This window comes from Gobio gobio (genome assembly GCF_949357685.1).
Source record: "Gobio gobio genome assembly, chromosome: 16".
Taxonomy (NCBI): domain Eukaryota; kingdom Metazoa; phylum Chordata; class Actinopteri; order Cypriniformes; family Gobionidae; genus Gobio; species Gobio gobio.
Window position 1 is genome coordinate 20,789,172 of NC_137109.1, and position 24,721 is coordinate 20,813,892.

General features: G+C 40.2%; 2 protein-coding genes across 2 annotated transcripts; one reads left to right on the forward strand and one right to left on the reverse strand.

Moving 5' to 3' along the window:
* Positions 1-1,060: 1,060 nt before the first annotated feature.
* ccng1 (cyclin G1) lies at positions 1,061-13,881 on the forward strand. Its single transcript, XM_079839708.1, has 6 exons — positions 1,061-1,272; positions 2,328-2,591; positions 2,708-2,961; positions 10,156-10,234; positions 10,315-10,425; positions 12,833-13,881. The coding sequence occupies exons 2-6, from the start codon at positions 2,328-2,330 to the stop codon at positions 13,022-13,024; spliced, it is 900 nt and encodes a 299-aa protein (XP_079695834.1). The 5' UTR covers positions 1,061-1,272; the 3' UTR covers positions 13,025-13,881.
* nudcd2 (NudC domain containing 2) lies at positions 13,559-21,899 on the reverse strand. Its single transcript, XM_079839709.1, has 4 exons — positions 21,549-21,899; positions 17,093-17,141; positions 16,847-16,998; positions 13,559-14,305 (listed from the first exon to the last, which is right to left on the reverse strand). Exons 1-4 carry the CDS (start codon positions 21,735-21,737, stop codon positions 14,222-14,224), a joined length of 474 nt encoding a protein of 157 aa, XP_079695835.1. The 5' UTR covers positions 21,738-21,899; the 3' UTR covers positions 13,559-14,221.
* Between the last annotated feature and the right edge of the window lie 2,822 nt (positions 21,900-24,721).

Consider the following 24,721-nt stretch of genomic DNA (forward strand, 5'->3'; position numbering starts at 1 on the left):
GGAATCTCTCTTTAGGAGAGTCTTGAATAAATTGAGTGCTGTCTGTAAGGCAGCTGCATCAGAGCTGTCAGGTTGTCATGTCATCTAATTCTAGAAATAGCTGTGAGGAGGGTTAGGGAAAGAGGCAGTAGGATTATCCATGTTTATAAGAAATGCTTAGCATTCTGGTGTGATGCATAAATGCTCTTTGCACGGAAAATGTCGATTTCATCCTTTTGGTGTGAAGGTTTTTGCAGTTATGTGAATCGACTCGGGTGGTTATGTTTGGCGCCATCTTTTGGTACTCAAACACTAAGCAGCCCAAACTAGAAAATATATTTCATATCAATACAGGCCTCAGTTCTTCTTTCTGATTTCTTAATATAAAAATCATATATAATTTTCTTAACACCTTATAAATATTTGAAACATTTCTTGTTTTATTTTCTGCTTAAAGAATCGTCTGTCTGTGAATTTGGAGTATTTGTTAATAATAAATGGAGACTATGTCCATGTAACTTGTATTTATTTGAATATTATGCATGTGTGTATTTTATTGTTTGACCATTAGGGTCACAGTGCATATTTATGTTCAGATGTTTTATTGTTTTTGGCTAACTGTTGTTGAACCTTCTAGAACATTCTATATGTGAACGGTTTCTCAAAGACAATAGAAAGCGGTATTGAATAGACACATTTATTTGGTTTTGTTTAGTATTATTCATAAGGTCCAATTACATAATGATTACATTTGAGTTCACTTTTTATTTATTGAATGCTCGTTACATTTTTTCACGCAGTTATGGTGGTGATTTAATACTTTAAATACTTGTTTGTCTGTTTCTGTTTCCAAACCCAAAGTGTGTGTTTTCAGAGATTTTCAGGCCTATATAACTGGAGCGCAACATGTTTGACTCATCATAGGTTTGACTTCACAGCACTGCCAAGCGACTACAACCACGCCTCCGTCTGCCTGATGGGGCGTGGTCAACGCATACAGACAAACCTAAGCCAATAGGCGTTTAGAAACACGGAGCTCTGTGTCAGCACTGCCCAATAAGGTGATCCTATGTTTGGATATGGACTTTCTCAGAGTATATAACATGGAGGAAGCCTGCGCGTCATTGCCTGACGCCAAGGGTTGGGGTGTGCAAGGCGCAGAAGTTATCGTGCTTTAAACTTACATACTTGTAACTTTCTTTTTCATTTTTAATAACTTTGTTGTGTATTTTATTTCATAAAATCAAAGCTTTATACAAGTTGTTTTTAATCATACCATCAAATCTACAAAAGGTAAGCAATACATTAATTTATTACTAGTATTTCAGGTTTTATAAATAAAAGCGCTGTGTACTTATTCCATTACGATATGGTTTTTCGAGCTCTAACAGATGTTTCTTTTGAGCTGACGGCTGATCAGGCCTAATGTTGTCCCCCACCGTAAAACAACACTATGTTCGTACGCTAAACACACAACATATGGCTTGGAAATGTGTTAAACTGTAAATGTGAATTTATATTGGTTTAAATGTTACCTTAAGTCGAATGAAACAACCAAATATAGTTAAACGGAGCACGGACACTGGTCAGTGGACATGCCCGGACATGACCAGCGGTTCTCGCGCACGGTTACGCACGAGTCTGTGGTCGCGAGCTCTTACGCCATTGCGCTACGCCAAAAAATAAAGAGAACATTGTAAACATGATCAATTTTGTTCGGAATGCGTTATTTACGGGAAGACATTGAAGTACTTTACAGTTTCAGAAGCCGGGACATGCCCAGACATGTAGACTCTCGTTCTCAATGCGCTCAAGATGAGCAATTGTTCTAGCTGAAGTTAACTTGCATTGTTACAATGGCATCATTTGATAGTTCACCCAAAAATGAAATTGTCATTTAACTTTGCTTACTCTCAAACCTGTATGGATTTTTCTTCTGTTCACACACATTCTTCAAAATATAATATAATATAATGTAATGGCACAACTTAAGGGTGAGTAACGTTAAATGACAGAATTAAAATTTTTGGGCGAACCATCCCTTTAATAAAAGGTGTAATACTGTAATATTCCGAAATCAGATATTTTGGGAACACTTGAGTTCCATTATGCAACAGGTGTATCGTTACATGATTTATATTTACTTTTATCCTTCTAGTAGTGCAGAGGTCAGATGTGTTCAGCTTGTACTTGCAGCCCACGTTAAATTGTCTATATGGAAAACCATCTAATAAAAGCATTCAGCATGAATCATGTTATCCACAATGTTCAATTTCTTTGTGCTGTTATCTTTTCACTGTGCTTTGTTTATTCATAAATGTCATGTGCTGCTGTTGTTAAAATTTCAGATGATTGACCAGGTTACCGGAGCAGGGGCTTTGCCTTTCGCAGTCCAGCTCAAAACTCTTGTGGACCAAGAGGCCAGATATCAGCCCAAACTCAGTGGACTCCGAGTCATCGAGTCCGCTCCGGATAATGGTCTGAGAATGACCGTCAAGTTGAGAGACTTTCAAGTGAGAGAGCTTCTCTCCTTGACCCGATTCTTTGGCTTCAGTGCAGAGACGTTCTCCCTTGCCGTGAACCTTCTAGATCGATTCCTGGCTGTGGTGAAGGTGTGTGCGCTTTCTGGACAAATGTACATGTTATGCAATTGGCCTAATCATCTCCATATTTGACCTTCTGAGTACGAATCGCAGAGGTTTTATGTTGAATGATTTCTTTTCTTCAGATTCAGCCCAAGCATCTGTCCTGCGTGGCTCTCTGCTGCTTCTACATCGCTGTGAAGACTTCAGAAGAAGAGAAGAGCATTCCTTTGGCCAGTGACCTCATCAGGATCAGTCAAAATCGCTTTACGGTCCATGACATGATGAGGATGGAGAAGATTGTTCTGGAGAAGCTCTACTGGAAGGTCAAGGCTCCAACTGCCCTTCACTTCCTCAGATTCTTTCACTCGCACATTCAAGAGAAGGTGGACGCAGAAAGGTGAGGGGCTCGACTTTGTGTTAGGCTTGCTGCGATTAGTCGGTGTTGCTGGTGTTCAGGCATGAAAGTAAAATGCGACTGGCCGCACTCATTCACTGTACGTGTCCACTGGCGCCTTTTTGAAGTTAATTCCTCTGTAAGCACTCGCACTTTTCTGCACCGTTATGAATGCCCAAGCGGCTGTGCGCATTTAACTTTTGGTTTAGAATTGGCGATTTAAAAGCCCCCGCCAGTGATACCGGTATTACCTGTGTGGTCATGCGTCGCTTAACCGGTGGGAACATTTCCTCACCATCACATGCCTACTTTGTGTATATGTGACCCGTGCTGGCAAAAGGAGATCATTTTGAGCTACAGACAAAACAAGTGAAATGCTGGTTTTGGCCAATTTTGAGTTTCTCAAAAATTAGTTAATAAAGCCCTTGTCTAATGATCCCAATGCTCCAAATGGCGATTAAACATCTAAAAGGATCTTTATTTGTACTTTTTCTGGGAGGAGTACCTTTCCGTTGTCCATGAAAACGATCTTACTCTCGCTGACTGACAGATCTGACGCGTACACAGACACCTCAGACAGCGCGCAATCCTGATATACACACATACACAGAATCACAGTACTTCAAAATATCTTGGCGAGTATTCGCGCAAACATGCTTTGTCTTAAGTGAACATTTGGTTAACTGTTGGGGAAAAACATCTGATGTGACATTATTTTAGATCCGTGCATTACAGTAGGTCCTAATAAATATAAAGACCGTCTGTCTCATTAATGTTACTTAAATTGTGGTATCATGGAAAATTTAATATAGACTTGTCCTATAGATATTTGGTTTTGACTTGATCTGTGCCAAATTTGGTGTTATTACCAGGGAATTTAAAGGGTTAGTTCACCCAAAAATGAAAATTCTGTCATTAATTACTTACCCTCATGTTGTTCGACACCTGTAAGACCTCCGTTCGTCTTCGGAACACAAATGAAGATATTTTAGTTGAAATCTGATGGCTCTGAAAGGCCTCCATTGGCACAATGCACGGTTCACTCTCAAGACCCTTAAAAGGTACTAAAGAAGTCGTTACAAAGTCCATCTCACTACAGTGGTTCTAAAATAACTTTATGAATCGGCGAGAATAGTTTTTGTGCGCAAAAAAACCCTAAATAACGACTTGTATAGTGATGACGATTTCAAAACACGGCCTCATGAAGCTTTGAAGCGTTATGAATCAGTGAGTCGAATGAGCAGTTTGGATCGCCAAATTTCAGCAGTTTGGTGGTTTGACACACGATCCGAATCATGATTCGACTCACTGATTCATAAGGCTTCGAAGCTTCATGAGGCCGTGTTTTGAAATCGTCATCACTATATAAGACAAACGGAGGTCTTACGGGTGTCGAACGACATGAGGGTAAGTAATTAATGACAGAATTTTCATTTTTGGGTGAACTAACCCTTTAAGGTATGGTTGCTAGGTGTTATTTTTTTGGAATCATCAGAAAACTTTAAAGGGGACTAGGGTTGGGAACCGAGAACCGGTTCTTATTCAGAACCGAAACTGATTTTTGAAAAATACCAGAACCGCGCGAAATTCCTAAGTTTCGGTTCCGAAAACGGTTCTGGTGCAATGTGTGTACGAAGCGCTGGAAGCGTATCCTTTCATAGCGAGTGACAGCCAGTGTTGCCAAGTCCGTGGTTTTCCCGCTTTCCCGTTTTCCACTGTTGCCGCGGGCTGTGTTTCATGTCCGCGGGTTGAAGCGATTGTGCAATTGTGCGGGTTTTGTTGTGAAAACCTGGCAACTCTGGCTCACCTCATCATGAATATTAATTACGTTGCCTGCCGCTTCCAGGAGTGCAACGCAGTTCAGCACTGAAAGCCCTCGCACTACACATTTACGGTTTTGCGTCAGATATTTTCTCGTTGACCACCAGCATGGCGAAGAGAAAGTCACAAGTATGGATTCATTTCCAAAGAATGAATGATAATGAAGCAAAATGTGAAAAGTTAATAACATGCAAAGGAGGCTGCACTAGCAATTTGACAAAACATTTGCTACAGCACAGAGTGCCTCAGGGCTTATACCAGATTTATAGTGTAAGGCCTATATATATATATATATAATGTCAACGTTGAGTCACCATGGTTTAGGTAAGCGTTTAGGCACAATTACCTTTGTAATGCTGAATTGCAATTTATTATTTACAAGTTCACTGAATTACTATTAAATTAATATACAACTAATTAATAAATATAACTAATAAATATAATTTATAACTTGGTTTTATTCAGAGACAGAGAGATAAAATGTAATAAGACAATTTCAGAGGTGTTCATTTGAAAAACAATGTGTTGCAAGAATGGCTTAATTAATACTGTAATATATGTACAGGACTTTTTTGATATTGCCAACCTGTATATTAATTTTAGAGCAAGTAATAAACACAAAATGGATTGTTTGAGTTGCGTATTGTGCCTTTTTCCTTTACCACTATTTGTGTAATAATTTTAATGGAACCGGAATCGGAACCGGAATCGTTAGGCGGAACCGAAACCGGAAAATTTCTCACGATTCCCAACCCTAAAGGGGACATTTCATGAAAATCTGACTTTCCATGTTTAAGTGCTATAATTGGGTCCCCAGTGCATCTACCAACCATTGAAACTCAGTAACTTTGTTTTGGTAAGCCTTTCTCTGCAAGCTGTTCAGATTTCTCTCCTCTTCTGACGTAGGAAGGGGATCTATTATAATACTACCGCCCCTTAATCTGCACGTTTCCACCCACAGCGATGACAGACTGTTCCGTATTCGCATGGTTCTGGCCTCAGCCAGTTGTACACCGTCTGCCATTTTCTCTGCGCTCGAGCAGCTGTAGCGACAACAATGGCCCTGTCCCAAATGGCACCCTAAACCTTCACGGTCTTCCTCCGAGTCTGCACTTTCACGAAGTAATGCCGCTTCGTAAGTCCACAAGACCGAAAGTGCACATGAAGTGTGCCATTTGGGACAGGGCCAATGTCTTGTAAGCTGTGCAGGTGCATTGCCTGAATGAGGGACAATTCAAGGCAGGTTTTGCTAAAGTGTTAAAGGGGTGGTAAAACACATTCTTTTGAAGGCTTGACTGTGTTTGTGGGGTGCACTGTAACATGTGTTCATGCTTCGTTTTAAAAAAAATTGCCTTATTTTTCATATATTTGACCTTTATTCTACACTGCTCTGTCCCTCCTTGTAAAACGGTCTGATGCTTTCCGGGTTGTATGAAGCCAGTCCCTCAAAAATACGCAGTGGGCTCTGATTGGTTAGCTGGCCCAGTGTGTTGTGATTCGCTAAACGCCTAGTGCACGTATGTCGGAAACGTCACGCCCCTTACCGGAGGCTGTGCTTGCTTTGGTCAGTGTTAGAAACAACGGCGTCAATAAAACCATATGAGCCCGAATCAGACCCAGAACATTTGAGTGAAGATGATCGAGCAGAACCTGTTCAGTCCTCAAGAGTAAAGACTGTGGATCTATAATGATCGCTACTGAATGGCACTTTAACTTTTGTATTTTTAGAATGATTTATAGCCAAATATCTGTCGCAAGAACTAACCCAAAACAAACACTAAGCACTGGCTTTAACTAGTAACTTAGCCAAATCACACACAGAACCATGTTTAGCATGCCTGTAGATAAACAATACATAAAAGCTCTAATCAAAGAATCATTTACACTAATGCCAAGTTCGCTGTTGAGATTTTAACGTTAGTGTTTGTAACGTTAGGTGTTCGTCGGATAACGTTAAGTATGAATGAGCATTTAACAGACTGGTTTGCAGAACAGCGTTGTCATCTGTTTACTTCCTTGCTACAACCTATTACAGGAAAACGCATCGATGAAAAATAAATCAGACTTGCAGGTTGTGGCCCGTAAACAGCTTCTGTTTGTAAATCCAGCTTTCAGGACAAGCCGTTGTGCATATCCTGTATTGAACTCGCGAAGTTTGTGGAAGTGTTTGTTGTCCGCCGTGAAATGTGCAGCGCGCGCGTCGTGCATCCACGCACCGGCAGTGTTTTTTTCACGCAGCTGACGTTGTGCAAATCTGGCATTGAAATCGCGAAGACGGTGGATGTTTTCCTCTGTTAGATGTGCTGCAGGAAGCCCCGCGCGCGCCTGTTCCCCGCTGACTCAAACACACGTGCATATAACATGCTGTATGTTAAACGCTCTGCAAGGCACCCCCGTCCCTATGAAGACTGAACAGAGCAAGTACCCCAGACCTGCAATCCGGATGAATATAACAGCGTTTCCTCGGCATCGCGGCAACAACACTCCAGCCTGACTATACCACAACAGCGCCGCGATACAAAATGGCCTCACCCCCCCTTATTTAATATTCTCGGAGGAGGGGTTTATGTAAATATTGAGCCTGTTGATGTCAGCAAGCCTGGAGGAATGTGTGTAGTCGCCTACTGGCCGTTTGCTGTAGTCCTTAGAAACTGATTTCTTTAAAAGCAAATATCTCCCTTTGCTTTAAACTTTGAACGTTGTAACTTTGCAGATGTTGTTTATGCTCAAGCAGCAACATTACACGTTAGCTAAAGTTAGAATGGTGAAATCGTGGTTTACCACCCCTTTAAAGCTCAAGGATGGATCAGTACCAATTGTTCGTGATCCAGCTTCTAGTCTAGAGCGCTACTGGTCACGGCAGTCATGAAAGGGAGAGCACGCACTTTATTACGGTTCATCAGAGTTGTTTTACGGATATAAAGTTTACCAGTTTATTAAGCACCCCCTGCGACGGCATAAGGTCTGTATATATTTGTTTACAGTTCATTGTAATGAGTGTTTTTGTGTAATTTGCTGTTATGCTGATCATAATGCAAGGGGGGGGGGTTTATGGATAAGACTCTAATGCACACTACTTGTACTGTATATTCAGCTCTTACAGTGATTGTCTGGAGTGAAAACGGACACTTCATCTTTTGTGTGATGACCAAAACTTTACTGATGAGTCTTATGAAATTTATTGTTCATCCGGTAAGGGTGTGAACCTACACTGGTCTCACGGTTCGGTTGGATTATGATTATCATGCCTTTGGTTCCATATCACGATGTATCAATATATTGACAATACTCTGCATCCTCATGTGTATATCATTTTTGTCAGTCAGTTATATGAACTGAATCTTTAATTTTACCTGCTCAAAGAAAACACACTTCTGTGCCCAGACTTGAGTTTTGTTTGATACATTCAAGAAGACAACAGGAGCATTTAGAACAAATACACAATATACTAAAAGGCACTTCAGGAGGTGGTCTGGGCCGCATTACAGTGAAAGCTTAAATCTAAATGCATCTAGTTGTTGAAACCTTTTAGTCCCAGGTCTCCCAACAATGCTAAAAAATAAACGTGTGCGAGCGTTATGGGCTGTATGACATGTTCTAGCCAGATGTGACCGCGCTACTGAAGCATGCATCGCCGAAGACGAGCAGCTGTATCTCCATCAAGCCAGCGCACATAAACCACAGCAAATAAAACCGAAAGCAAGTCGCAGGTGCTCAACATACAATCATATTCATTAAAAGTAAAGAAACCGAATGACCATCTTACCAGTGCTGTTGCCACGCTCTCTCCGATTGCGGTCTTTGATTTTGAAATTAATAAAATGCAGCTGTTTCGGCGATGTTAACTCCATTAAATCTGCATATAGTGCAGGAATTGGAGATGCATTTATGTGACCAAATGTAAATGAAATCGTTTTGATACATGCGATAGATATCTGATCTTTAAAACGCATGAAGTGACCAGGTGTAAACAGGCCCTTTAAGAACTCTAACGTTGATATAATTTGATCAATTTTTGGCTGAGCTGGGTCCACCTTAACAGCTCCCGATGAAAATTGGCTGCCGTGTTTCTCAAGTTAGTGGTATTATTACCCCTTGCACATTTTATTTGTGAGTGACATGATTTACACACAGCGCGTGTTTTCTCCAGGTCGTAATTACCAGGTTGTTCACAAAAGCCGAAATGTGCCCAGATGTCTGCTTTTTAAAGTAGTTGGAGCATTTTTAATTACTCGCACTCGCGTCTCGCCACCCTCTGCCATTGTATGCTTCCGCGACAACGCACGTACGAGACAAATGATGGCAGAAAATTGTCAGTAAATTATAATAGGTTATGGTCTATTACTGAACCGACACCGAATCGTCCTCGTCTGCATCGCAGAAACTATTAATTTCGGCACCCCGATCATTCGGACAGGGTCCGCTTTACAGGCTTGTACTAATAACATTAGTGGATAAAAGCAAGATGGCAACGAGATAAACTATACCTGTTCTATGTCCATGCAGCAGATTCTCAGGCTCAGTAGGCATTATTGTCCGACTCCGGTTCGAACTGAACACTGTTCGTTTCTGACATGTTCTATTGTTGCTGCTGCATGAGCTACTGAAGCTCCGCCCTCTTCTTGAAAGTGCAGGGAGCAGCAGCTCATTTGCATTTAAAGGGACTTGCACAAAAACAGGATGTTTTTGCTCGCCTTATAAAAGTGGCAATTTTATCAGGCTATAAAACATGATCTGTGGGGTATTTTGAGCTAAAACTTCACACACACTCTGGGAACATTAGATACTTATTTTACATCTTGTAAAAAGGGGCAATGTCCCCTTTAACTCGGTTTTTCTCAATTCACTTTGACTCTATGAACTTCAGATTTAGCGCCCCCCCCCCCCCCCCCCCCATTAAAAAACGTATAATTTTGAAGGGCTTTTAATAAACATTTTGAAAAGTAATTTTTGAACATTTGCTCATTGCGCCTCATTTTGCCAGCACGGGTCACATACTACAGTTCTACTGTATTTTAAGGTGTAATTTATTCCTGTGATCACTGTTTAATATTAAGAAATATTTCTTGAGCAGTTGTGCTGCTTTAATTTCTGTGAAAACCATGACATATTTTGTAGGATTCATTGAAAAGAAAGTTCAAAAGAACAGCATTTATTTGAAAATTAAAGTCTTTTATAGCAGTATGAATGCCTTTTACAGTCACTTTTGATCAGTTTAATGCATCCTTGCTGAATAAAAGTATTAATTTCTTAAAGTAAAAGTCTTCCTGACCCCCATGTTTGAATGGTAGTGTAGGTTTCTTGAAACTGACTATGTAACCTGTTTTAAATGCTGTAGTAGGCCTACTGAAATAACGTTTCAATGTTTCTTTTCAGTAAAATGATTCTGAACATTGAGAGGCTTGAGGCTCAATTGAAGGCTTGCCATTGCTCCTTTACTTTCACTAAAATGAAGGTAAGCTGTTTGGACCATTTTGCAGTTTGATTTTGAAACCAAGTGGATTTGGAGTTTGACCTATAATTCTGTTCCTACAGCCTTCACTGCTTGCTTTGTCCCTTCTGGCCCTGGAGATCGAGGATCTGCACGAGTGTGAGCCAGTACCGGCTCTGAAAGAGGCTCTAGATGGTCTACAGGACAGTTTGTCTGTGAGTTTCATTTACTTTGGTTCAAGCTGATTTACTGATTTTCACAAATGGCTGGTGCTTAACTCTCTTCCTGCCATTGATAGAATTGTCTGGTTTTCTCTATTATACGGTAGGGGGAGCTATTAATCATCTTCTGAAAAAGTACTGGATCTCCTGATCAAAACGCAGGCAAAGCAGAAACAAGCGATTAGCATATGTAATCATATGCATATCTAAAATTATGCGTTCATTTACGGCTTATAAATCAAAACTGTCTAATGTTATTGAATGAAATGTTGACCCAGGACAAGCTATAGGACTGTGAAGCTTTGGGGGGTGTTGATCTACTCATAAATGTTTTGATCATTGTTCTGAATCCGATCCAGATTTAGGCTTTGAAAAAAGCTGAGAAAAAACACGTTTTTGTCAATGTTGCTTTTTAAATGAAACTTGCCCACAGTGTTGATTTAAAAAAAAGAATGCATTAATTTTTTTTGTTTAAAAGCAGAGGCTCTGTTCTTTCTTTTGATATATTGCATGTTCAGATATTCAATCAAAAAAAAAGATTGAATGCCATGAAACTTGTGAAAATGATCAATGCTGGCAGGGAAAGAGTCATGGTGAACTCCCACTAGGCACACTACATGCATACTGCGCCCAATCGAACCGTGCCCTGGCCCGCTTGTAAGAAGGGGCCTGCTAAACGAACCACGCCCGGGCATGGTATGGAGCACTCCCACTAGTCAACCGAACGACTTTGGGGGTAAAACGCTGCTGGGCACTGTTCCGATCGCCTAGTGAGTACACCCTTAAAGTGTTTACTTGGTTTGGAGGTTGGGTGGAGGCAAAGCGTGTTGCACAACCAGTCATGCTGGGTTTAGACTACACCATATTTTTGTCTGTTACAACAGTCACTGTGTCCCTTTTTTAAATTGTTTAAATATATTAATATAATGCTGGGGAACGCGTTAACACGGGCAATTAAATGTTTTCATTTTAAAACATTAAAAATATTTAACGCGTTTGTTTTTATATACATTTTTGCCTAGCGTTGCATTATATGATCACACTCCTATTCATGTAAATGCTTTTAAACAATCGAATCAAGACACGAGAACGCACTGTATGTCAGTGTCCTGTCTGTGGCTGCGTCTCATTTCAGATCCCTAGTTGCACCAGTCTCGTGCACACATCAAGTTCTCTTTCGCTCTTGAACAAACAATTACAACAACACGGACAATGTTGCCAAAATGCCAGTTTTGTCGAGTATTCTCATAATAGGAGTCTTAAATGAACGTGAGAAAAAAATGCACGTGACAGATCTGCGTCGTGTTCGGCAGCGGATCTTAAAGTGACAGCAGCACTGATGTCTGTCATTAATGTTCATCAAAGAACAAAGGTAACAGAAAAAAGATGATTAATCTATATTTATTATTTATGCAGTTAAGAAAGGTGTTATATTGTTATACTGTAATGTAAAATGTCATTAATGTTTAATAGAGACATTGGTATCAGTGATCCTGGCTTTCATTCATGAAAAGATGCCATTACAACATATTTAAAATATGCTGTCTTTAAATTGTTTCTACATTAATTTGGAGAGTAACTGAAATTACAATATCATAATAAAAACGTGCGATTTTAATTACAGAAAACCAAATTTTTTTTAATCGATTCCCAACACTCATACTCGCTCGCACACACTCACTGCTTCCCTACCAATCATCTCTTGCCGTCTTTAACGACATGTGTATGTTATTGAAAAAGCGGAACTGACTTCCGAAAAGTGTAAAGCGGTATGTTAGCTTATTGCTAATTACAGTATTCACCGGGTTGCAGAAGCGCCTCTTGTTACTGTTTGCCAGCATATATCTTAGTTATTTTTTTTTCTCCACTCAGTTGTGGTAGTCCCTTGAGGAAATGTCATAAAGGCAGGTGTATTGTTGCCATAGCTCCATGAACCTTTCCTCCATTGCATAATTCCACCTGGCAGCACCAGTACAATCATCCCTCTTTTTTTTCGCCATGTTTGAAAGTGGTGTACGGAAGAGCTTCTGTGCTCCCTATTGGTTAGTCACAGATGGACTGAAAAAAATTTAAACCTGCTAGTCTTTGCCGTGAAGTGTCGCAGACACGGCGTTGTTTGTCGTCCACTATGGCACACTATATGAGATGAAACGATAGATTCTTGTGTCCTGCTGCCCATTGTTTATGTATCACGACACCCTACGTCAAATGGATCGTGCCCAAATATTGTGGGACTTGCAGAACTTCTGAATCTCATGAGATCATAACCGTATCAAATAAAATGTGTAATTAAAGTTACAATAAGTAGCGACAGAACTTTTCTTCTGTATTGTATATAAAAACGGTATTTCGATTAAACATTGAGGCAAATGGTAATTTGTGGTTTGCTCTTGTGTTTCAGGTTAAAACCGGAGACCTGGTTTGTGTGAGGGAGCTTGTTGCTAAATGCCTGGCTGAATACGCCACCACAAAGTGCCTGAAGCCAAATGGCCAGAGACTGCGTTGGATGATTTCTGGTAGAACTGCCAGACAACTGAAGCATAGTTATTACAAGATTGCCCATCTACCCACGATTCCTGAATCTGCTTGTTAAGTTAGTGTTGAGTGTCCATAACTGAACAACTTAACTCCGTTCTATGGAAAACTGTGAATGGCTCATTACTTTTAATCTATGCTATGGGCACCCAACACTAATTTCTTTAAAGTGCTTCATTTCTGCTAACTTTAATTCCTTCCTCAGTCTATGTTCTTTATAACACCTGCCGTGATCACATTTATTTTACATCCGCACTGGCTCAATCTTGATTACTAGTCAAGGGTGGGTTTGAGCAAGCTTATCAGATGGGTTTCACTGGTAAGGCTTGCACATGTACAGTATGTTCATTTGAATCGGTGCAAAAAGCGCTGGTTGTTTAAAGCAATGAAGTATAAAACCGCCTAGGTCCTCAGTCCACTGTGTGGAAGAGGAGGGAGAAGGGTTTTGAGATTCAACACAACAACAGAACCAAGAGATCAGGCCCAAAACCCTTAACTCCCACCCTAGGTTGTCCGCTGACGTAATGCACACTCCTACCCAAGGTGATGAAAATGAGATGGTTTTTTTTTTTTCTTTAGTTTTCTTTATTTTGGCATTCTGCTTATCTGGATGGCTATGGAAATGCAGGTTTTAACTTGATTTGACGCCTCTAAGAAGAAAAGAGCTAATTAATTACTAACTGACCAGGCTGAAGCTTGTTTTACATTTGGTTATCACTACAAACGTATGTAACCCTGACCATTTGTTTTATACCTGGTATAAATTAAACAAAAATGAGTGGTACAAATAAAACTGTTGAAATGGATTGAATTAAATGTAAGTGGCTCATTTTGTTTTGGCTCGAATCTGGAAGTTGAGAGCATTTTGCAAAATTATGTAGTTGAACCTTTCAATAAAACCTTGTTGAAATGTGACACGCTTGTTTGTGGTGTTTGAGAAAATACATTTTAATAAGTGCTTGAATAACACAATTTATTGAAATAGCTGAGCCCAACAGTCTTCTAAAACAACTGTGGTGGCAATTACAAAACAAAAACTTGGCATTTTTAAATTAAAACCACCATAAAGACTTGACTCAAAGGCTGCTTGTGATCGATTATGGCTTTATAACGATGGCTAGACAGCGTTGCGATATGCTCCTACATTTCAAACCCAAGTTTCCAGAGGAAGAAAGAGATACAGGTTCTCAACGGGGGGAAAAAATTGGTGCAATTTGGTAAAACTACATCCAGTACAGCAATGAAAGTAGTCCTTTTATTTTTGCAAGCTGGAGAAATCTGGTCCACCACCCTGAAAGTTCCCAGAGATCTCTGCTCCGCTGAAGTCAAATCCTGGGTTCTGTTTGAAACAGGATAGAGATGGAAGATATCCATTACTTTTATATACAGTAATAAAAAAATGTTTTTCTGCAAAGATTCATTTATAAGCTTATTCATCAAATAATACTGAGAAAACATGCATCACTGTTTCCACAAAGATATTAAGCAGCACCACTTTTCAACATTGACAAGAAATGTTTCTTGGTCAGTAAATCAGGGGCCATATTCACAAAATGTCTTGAGGCTAAAAGCAGCTCCTAACTTGCCAATTTGAGAGACTCTTAAAAATAATGGGCATGCAAGTTCTAATTTTAGGACTCCTACATTTTATCAAAGTATTTCGCAAAACATTTTAGAGCCAAAACTAGCTCCTAAATCTGTGAAAAGTTGGTAGTCCAGAGGGCTCCTACATCAAAGACCAAATCACAAACAATCCTAAAATGGCTGTTGTTGGCAATCCATCAAAAGACCCCATTGTAGCGAAGAGCGCCTTGGGTAAATGCAATACGAGTTTTGATTCATAGATTTTAAATTAACCTGTTATCGCAGATTATGCATTGAATAACGGATAATAAAAACGTTACAAATAAGAAAACCAGTAAAACAAGCGTATTTGGCATGCTGTCCGAGGGGATTGAGGGCGCCAAGCTCAGAATTTTTCCCAGAATCCCCAGTTTGGGAATAGGAACCAGCGGAGAGTGAGGAGTCGAGGTGATGGAGGGATGCAGAAAGCAGTTGAGGTGAGTCAGCTGTGAATATGCCTCCTCTCGAGCTGATTAGATAGACCATTTGATTTTGAACGTGCTCCTCCCAAACTTTGTCTATAAAACATTATTTGTCGCATGAATTATCTCGAGATACAGAAACGTAAGAGGCTGACAATTAGCTGAACATTTACTTGTTTAATTAGTGACACTTAAAGGTAAACTATGTAAGATTTTTGCAGTAAAATATCCAAAAACCACTAGGCCAGTGTTATATATTTTGTTCAGTTGAGTACTTAGAATATCCCAAATGTTTCCAACTATTTGTAAATTGTGAGAAATTGCTATTTTAACCATGGAAACGGGACGTGTGAGCTATGCGTTTGAGGGAGTCGCCTGTCGAATGCGTCATATCTGCGTTTCCCTCGGTTACCGGTTTTATTTAGCAGAAACGCTGCTGTACTCTCACTGCAGTGTGAACAAGTGTCATAGCAGCCGAGCAAACGTCATAACTTCCTTTTCAACACACTCAGATATATCTGATACGATAAACAGAGCTGCGTTACCTCATACTCATGACTGGAAAAGAGGAAGTGGCGCCGGCGACCGTGTCATAATAAAAGTCCCTTTGGCGACTATGCCATAATAACGGTCCCGCTCTTCAATCGCTCCCGCGGCCTTGCTCAGCTCCACAACACTCGGTCCTGCTCTGCTTTATATTACAGTAATGTAAATAATCGCATCCATGAACATGATTTCTGCCCGAGTCCTATCCTGACTCTTTTCCACCGGCTGTGAGGTGAAGACCACATGTCCCAGGATTCTGTGCTCAAATGTGGCGTCGTCAAACTATGCCTTTGTTTTGAACAGGTGACCTCTAGTGGACGGAAAAGTTACAAAGTGTAGCTTTAACCTTCATTTTAAAATCTTTATTTGAATATGGCAACATGATACCTCATTCTACATTATTTCTATGATTAAATCACTGACAGAGACCCATCCTTTATCCGCCAATCACTGTGTGCATAGTTAGTAAGCGTGCTGACATCATCCATAGCAACGCGGTCAACTCCGCTATTACTCTTAGCTTAAGATTTCTCTCTATTCCGTAGTAAAAGTTGGTTTCCGCAGTTCTGTGAATAGGTTAAGAGGAAATTCTTAACTAAGAACTTTTTCTGCTATTTAGGAGAACTCTTAGTGCTAAGATAAAATGTTTGGTGAATATGGCCCCAGCATATTACAATGATTTCTGAATAATCATGTGACACTGAAGACTGGAGTAATGAACTTTTCCAACGCAGTTATACATTTTAGATAGAAAACAGTTATTTTAAATTGTAAAAATATTTCACATTACAGTTACTGAGCATAAGGGTACATTTAACAATACTAAAAACTGAAAAGTTTTCTTTTTTTGTGTACAGACTGTTCACACGGATCTGCAGAAACTATTAAAATCCCTGTATTGGTCATGCCAGGCCAGTAGTTGGCGATGTCACTTTGTAAAGAAACATTACGTGCCTATACACTAAATATACGCAAACACGTCATTGATTTGCGTTTTTGTTGTTTACATGGAGACAATAACGGTAACATTTTCAAAAAACGTGCACTTTGAGGACTTTTTTTAGGCCCCCAATCGCTGTTGTTGTGTAAATGAACGGCCAAAACGCATAAAAAGTGTTCCTGTTTTTAGTTGATAACCGTGTCATGTAAACGGCCCCAAACTTTTGAAATGTAGTTTGACTTGATTTGCCAAATATATCTATTTTTTAATTCAGGAGGTTGTCCATAAGACCAAGTACATATGAATGAAGTGTGACCCAGGGGCCGGGTGCAGTGAAATACTGCCGCACCTCTCTCTGGAACCTCTCCAGTGTGAGCTTCCTCTGCATCTGATCCTGCACCCACGGGTCAGCCGCGTACTCTCCCTCCAAAAGAGACTGCCAGCAGTTCCCAGCCTCTCGGTTCGTCTTCATAAGAACTATCTGGATTAATTTTTTGTCCTCTGAATGGCACAACGAAGACCCAGAGATATATTTTAAGAAAGATACATGCACTATTTACTCTAACATGAATATGTAATTGGCTTTTAGTCTTACCCAACGTCCATGTTCCTTCATCTGCGACTGTAGAGCCAAACAGCTTCCCCTATGAGACGACAGAAAAACTGAATTTAAAATTTAGAAGTAGCTGACATTTTCCATTAGCATCACTAGCAACATGTACCTCAGTGGGACGTTTCACATGCCTATGCTACATTACAGCACACAATAGAGGTGCATGACAGTAATTACACAAACACCACTTATCCAGGCTGGAATGTGATAATGCATTCTGTTTACATGACAGGAATTTGTCTAAAAACAAAATATTCCTTCTAGTCACACAGTTCACAAACAACTATAATGGACCGATTGGGGTTACTTGAGGCACTTTTAATTTATGTGGGGCTCCCACATATTCTGACCAATGAATTTCCATTACTATTTTAATACCTTTGCAGTTGTTTGTTTTTAAATGATTTTAAATGTGCTTAAACTTTTTGCAAATTTCTCAGAGAAACCATTTGGCTGTTTGACCACCTATTTAAACTCTGCGGACCCGGTACAGGGTCCGGAATGACATCAACATGTATATGCTTTCAATTTTTTATGTCTGTGGAGAAGCTCTCACCTCATATGTGGTACCATTTGAAAGCTTAGTCTCTAATTCCTGGAGATGGCATTTGTTTTACACAAAGTAACTTATTTACACTAAATTACTCTGGTACCATTTCCGTCTGGATTTGGCCTACCCAAATTGAAAAGCTTCCCATACCCACATACAGTGGTCTCTAAATTCAAAATTTTGGTGTCATTTTATCATTAGAAAAATGGAACGTGGGGTGACACCTGGTGGATATTTTTGGTGCAGCACCTAAACAAAATCTCAGGAACTTCAGATTATTTTTGTGATATCAACTTCAAATTTTGAACACAACTTGGATAGATATATGGCTTTGGTTTTATAATAATTTTAGAGGAAAATTATCTTGTAAAATACATATTTTATATAAAATAAAAATGTTTAGTACAGTACATTTGATTTACAGTATATTTAAACTTCCATAACTTTTTCATACTTTATTTTTTTGAAGTGCTGCTGAGTATCTTTTTTTAAAACAAGGCCAAACTTAGGTCTATATTCTAAAGCATTCTTGAATAACAAACATTTAAGTTTAGATTTAGCCTTTTCACGACTATTCAAAAAGGAGGGTGACAGTTAAGGGGTTAATAACATAGCTGAGAAATAATGTGCAAATCTGGTTAAAGGTTCATGAAACCCCCCTCTTTCAGCTCAAGTCCACCTCATAATCTTATTGAAAAATGCAATTTAAATGGGCGTGGATGACCGTGAGAAGAGGGGAGGGGAGTGGGTGTGGAAGAGCAAGGCAGGGAAGAAAGAGGGGGCGAGCAACTGTCATCTCTCAGTGGCCCATGCCAACTCTCACTAAAAATAAGGGGTAAAATGTAGACAGCCCGATCCAGACTGCCGCACTCCTCTCAGAAACTGAAGCCTCCGTGCCTCAATCGCCCCCTGGTGGTTGGTCCCAGTAGAGCTCATAAACCCCACCTCTCCATGTATTAGGGCGTTTTCACACCTACCTTGTTTGGTCTGGATTTTCGGACTTTTCAGTTTGGTCCGAATCAAAATTACAGGTGTGAAACCTCCCCCGTACCACGGTCCGGACCAAACAAACGAAATTTGGTCCGACGAAAAGAGGTAGTCTCGGTCTGGATCAAACTGAACAAAGGTTCGGTTCGTTTCTAGTGTGAAAGCATTTTCTGTATGGTTCGGAATTTCAGACCATTTACATGAAGTTCCTGTATATTTTTAAATATTATAATTTCATTTTTAAATTCAATCTAGGCTGGATTGATTATGAAAAGTGAAAAGATGCACAATATGTCACAAGACAGAAATGACTTTGAAAGAAATGTGGTATGATTTTGCTTAGAAAGCCTTTCTTTAATGTGAATTTCGTTTCGTATAAATTGTAATTTTATTCAACGTTTAATCAGATAATTGCCTGGATTTAATAAATAAGAAGCAACTAATCTATAGCAGACAATAATCACGGGAGCAATCACATGCTTTGCACATGAACTGGAGCGCGTCTCAAATAAACCGAAACTCAGCAGGCTACTTGTCTCACAAACATGAGAAATATGTGTATATAAAGCTTGAAATGTCTACTTTTAAACGTAACGAAAAGAAAACAGTCAAGCAATGCGCACTGTTCAATAGTGGCAGCGATATGCGTCCGTTCATTCGTTCTTGTCAAAGACGCTGATGTCAGACGCACGTCCGTTTACAAACCAATCAAGGTCCAGATGCAGCCCACATAGATGATGGTGGACGCAAGTGTGTCATGTAAAGTTCTTTAGTCCGCTCGCATAATTGCAATGTGAAACCAAACCAAAACTAACCGAATGCATAAAATGTATCAAAACATGAACTTCGGTTCGGACCTTGGTGCGGACTTTCAGGTGTGAAAACGCCCTTAGAATGGATGCAGACACACACAAACAATAAAATTACACTTCAAATAATTGTTTCCTAAAGTTGGACATTTTTATGATGATGATTTAATTTCAAGTGTTCGTTTTTTAAATACATTTAGTTTTATTTAGTTATTTGATGCTATAAAAACGGGGGATGATTCATGATTGACAGCTGAGATTGACGGCTTCTCTGAGTGAAGTTGTCACTAAGGCACCAACAGACTTTTTTCTGGATTTTTGGGAGGAGATTGGAGCTTTAGCTTTTTATTTTCTACATTTCTATAACTGTTTATTTCACACCAACATAATGAATTGTTCTGCATCTGCGAGTGTGTAGGCGGGCTTTTGATAATCGCGCCTCTACTTCCTGCTCTCTAATGCGCAACTCCGGTCCAGAGATCGCTACTGCACAGACTTGATCCCAAGATGTCAGCGCCATGTGCGGGCCTACGAAAGCTTCAACTCTGGTCAGCGGAAGTCAATGAAGTCGCGTCGTCCATATTTTTTTACGGTCTATGAGCCCGATCTGCCGCGATTTGATTTCGCCCTGCAGCTCAGGCTGGAAACCTGTACATATTTTTATCCTGCTTCTGTTACAAATTTGCGGGGACCAATCAAAAACCAGCTTATCCATCTGGCGTGCTATTGGCGGGTTTAACACAATGAAGGATAGAGAAACGATGGATCGTTGGTCTGATTGGTTGAAGGACTATCCAATTGCGTACAGAGTCATTTGAACTATGCCAGTTGATCACGCCTCTTGTGCAGTAGAAAATACAGAGCAGACTCCCCAGGCCAATGTTCAATCTTAAAAAGATTGAGCTTGGTCTGGTGATAGCCAGGCAAAGTACGCAGGGCTCTGCTGAGGTGGAGGACTTCTCTGCTCCTGAATCCCCAGGGCTAAATGAAGACACATTGGATAGCGGTGCAGGTCCTCTGCCCTTTCTATTTGAACCATTAGCCCCTGCCGTAACTATGGAGGAAAACAAGGCCGAAGCGGAGGCGGATGGGAGATGTTTCAGAATGGTAGCTAACTAATCAGAGAAGACCAAAAACCCTTCTGAAAATCACAGGTCCAACCTGAAATTAGCATAACATTTTCACTCATAAACGTTTAATGATTATGCAACAGGTGTACTTTTGGTCACTGCACCAAGCTGTAAAACTTGTGCTGTAGGGAGGTGGCACAGGTAAACAAAGCTTACACCCTACTGTATTGTATTTCAGTATCTAACAATATTGCCAAAACAATACGTGTTTTTACCATATGCAAGTTAATATACTATTAAACCGAATGCATTACATTGTTTATAGACCCCACTATCATTTTATCCACCCACTAAGTTCTTATACAGATCTTTTACTTTTTATACTAATTTGACTTCATGACATGTAGGTGATGCACAGATGTGAGCAGGTTGGTGGGGCAGTATGCATAACTGCTTATCCAGGTTTTGAACCTGTCGCCCTAAACACTGTTCTGCAAGCTGTTTATGGCACATATCGCCAGCTCTACGGCGACATGGATGACACAGTCCTCAATAGGTTATTAACAATCTTACCTGGTGTTAACTAAACATAGAATTTAACAGATTACCATCCTTTACAGTACAGGTAGCATTTTATTATTTTATGCAATGGTCCATACAAGTTAACCACAAGTTTCAATCTCAGTTGCTACAGCAGACACCTGGCCTATATTATATATAACATTTTAATTATTATTATTATTTATTTTATAACACATTATAGTACAAAATCTGAAATTGAACATGAAAATATTTCATATTAACATATTTTCACTCACCAAAGGCAACATATCAATTTTAATTGTATGTATATTATGTTGTCAAAGTTTCTCCTAATTACGTGCCAATAATCAATACGGACATTATATGTAGCACAACACATCTCTCCACAAGTTATCTGGTCTCTATATATTGAAAACAATCCTGTCCTAATCTTAATAACACAAGTTTTAATTTACGGTCTCCTCGGTGCTCATCCATACCTTGAAGATCTGTTGGTCTTTTACACGAAGCTCTATCTGTTTGCTCCCGATGTTACACTTGATCTCTTTGGCTGAAGTACCTGGAGGAACATTGACTTCGATGAAAACCTCTTCCATAGTCTGATACCACGAGCCCCATGCTGTTTTACACGGGATCACACCACTCCTCTCCTCAAAATGCACTGACATACTGCTCGTCTCAGAGGCCTCTCATGAATGCGGCTGCTCGAGATCGTACAAACGCACATCAATCGCAATAACTGCTATTGCAACAGTGCAGAAACTAGATATATTTCTCATACATTCTGGTAATATCCTGGTGTCTTCTTCTGCAGCGGAACGCTGTGGCACGACGGAGGAAGTGGGACATCTAGTGTATCGGAGAGCAGGTAAACAAGAGTTAGTTTGTAAAGCTTTGTCTAAATATGTAAGAAATAACGTACAGCCACTCGGCCATTGTTGCAGAATAATACTTAATTTTTGTGTAAAGTTAAAGTAGGCTACCCATGAAATCAAAATTGATTTTTTTTGTGGCTTTTAGTAACGTTAGATTTACTGTTATCTATAAGCTATTGTGTTCCAAAACAATGACAAAATTTGCATTTAGAAGATTCAAAAATACACAGGGCAACTTTTTGAGCAATGTTGCTTGAGCACTTTCCCATTGAGAGGGCAGAACAATTCTATATGGATACTTTAGATTGGTCGTGGGCCTTGTCTCCTGGGGCCTGTAGGCCTACCATGATGTTAGTGGAACGTAAGTTACTATGGAGATGAACACTGCTAAAAGCCAAACCACTTTAATGGTACCTAAAACCCAGGATTAGCACAAACTAAGCTTAAACATATCTGGCTAGCCAGCTAAACCGGCTTCATGGTATAGGCCCCTGGTTTCCCTGAAACATGGCAAAACGTTGTCCCGTATATCATCACTTCACAGTCTCTCATTTCCGATGAATGATTTTGATGACATCACTCTGAGTCTGCACTTCAGCGTCTCATCAGATTTTCTGTCCAATCAAATGCTCTCTAGAATCTGAAGCGTCCCACCCCCCTACTACACTATAAATAGACACAGAAGATGCAAATTGGTCACTTGTTCACACATCTACTATTTTCTACATGGTGAATGGCACATAGTGCACTATATAGGTTATATTTATTTGCTCCTCTCCAAAAATGTAACAACGTGTCAATTTTATGCAGACTGCAAGCGCTGTGATTGGTCTGCTTGAACCCCTACCTCAGGTCCAAAAAAAATCTGCGATAGCGGCGCATTTCCTCATACGCATTTCCGCTTGCGGATTATAAATGATCTGTTCTTTGATATTTAACAACTCAAACTGCAAAAAAAGCAACTATCTTAATACTATCTATAATATTTATTTTGCCACCATCACTCCAGCTATTAGACATCGTACACATAGGGTGGCCATTTCCATAACACCAAAAAGGAGGACACTTTGCGGCATTAGGTGAAGCAAGAATAATTCTTGAAGCAAGAATCATTGGACTCTGGTGTACTCGCAACTACAATACAATTTTGTCCATCATATCGATAGTATCATGATACAGTGATTCTGAAATAGCATATTTATTGCCAGACCATTTGATCTACAATATATCTTGAAGTAGATGTGTAAGAGGCAAAAAAAGTATTTGTTTACAGTATTTGTATTTATTCAAGACAATGTGATATTTCAAAAACTGACCACGGAGATGAACCCGTCTTGCAAAATGCTCAGTGCCTGAAATCATACAATTTCTGGACTCTGGACTATGTTTATACATAAATAAACAAATAATCTGGCACAGGGCCAAATCCATGAAAAGCATATTTACTGCTTTTTGATATAAATTCGTGCTCTTTTGTCCATTCCGGATTAAAAGAGGTCTGACGTTTCAGCATGTTAACGTTACGATATGAAGTAGCCAGCATGTTGTGGAGGCTTGTTTACGTTTTTAACGAATGATATTTAGATATTCAGATGTTTATTTGACACCGCTTTCAGCCAATCATTTGACCAGAGATTTTACGGCATTAGACGCTATGGCTGCTGCGTCCCAATAAAGATTCTAGAGCTGGGGATTTTTTTTAGCAACTTTTCAGCGCAACTCCAAAAAGGAGGACAAATCAGTGTCCGGCTTGAGGCTGTGCCGGACGCCGGACAGGGGGTTTAAAATCCGGACTGTCCGGCCAAAATCCGGATGTATGGCCACCCTACGTACACAACAAGCTGCTTCTTCTTCAGCGTTTGCCTTTATACTGTGGGTCACACCTAGCCTGATCAAGATGTTGGGTCTGGGAACACACCATTGGCATCATTCTGCACGCAATAGGATAGCGCTACAACCAACCAGAGCAACGCAGAAGGTGAAGCGGAGCTAGTTGATAGATTAAACTTTTGCCGTATCCGGTCGGCAAAATGATTTTTTGTCATTTTTTAAGAATGACTTCAGTGCCGTTCTTTGTTCTTTTCTCAAAGAAAAGCTTAAGTCTTCCAGAGTCGCGGGCCAAAGCCGATTCGAAAGACCGCTGTTCGCCAGCTTCTTTGTTTTCAAGTAGCACGCGGAACCGCCGCAACTCTGCCGTCATTATGTTAAGCCCGCCCACCGACTCTATACACAATGTGATTGGCCTGACAAGAGTTTGGTTTTTCCAGCTCGCAAGCCAACGGAGAGTTCCTAGACGCCCTGGCTGCATTATATTTGCTGCCACTAGGTTGCGTCTAGATTTCTAGGATAGGTTACACCATCAACATGCCCGTGGACGCTCCCTACTAGAGGTCTGCATGTGTAAAATGTATAAATGAAAACCGACGTGCCTACGTAGCCTACGGCATAGAGCAGGGGTCTCCACACTCAGTCCTGGAGGGCCGCTGTCCTGCAGAGTTTAGCTCCAACCCCAATTAAACACACCTGAACCAGCTAATCAATGTCTAACTAGGGCCTTGTAAGACACTGATTAGCTGATTCAGGTGTGTTTATTTGAGGTTGGAGCTAAACTCTGCAGGACAGCGGCCCTCCAGGACTGAGTGTGGAGACCCCTGGCATAGAGGCTACAGTGTAGAGGCTACGTCGTAGGTCCGACGCAGAAGTATAAATCAGCCTTTAATGTCACGCGATCCACCGCTGCGCACACACAGTCTGCTCTGGTCCAGAGACACGATAGC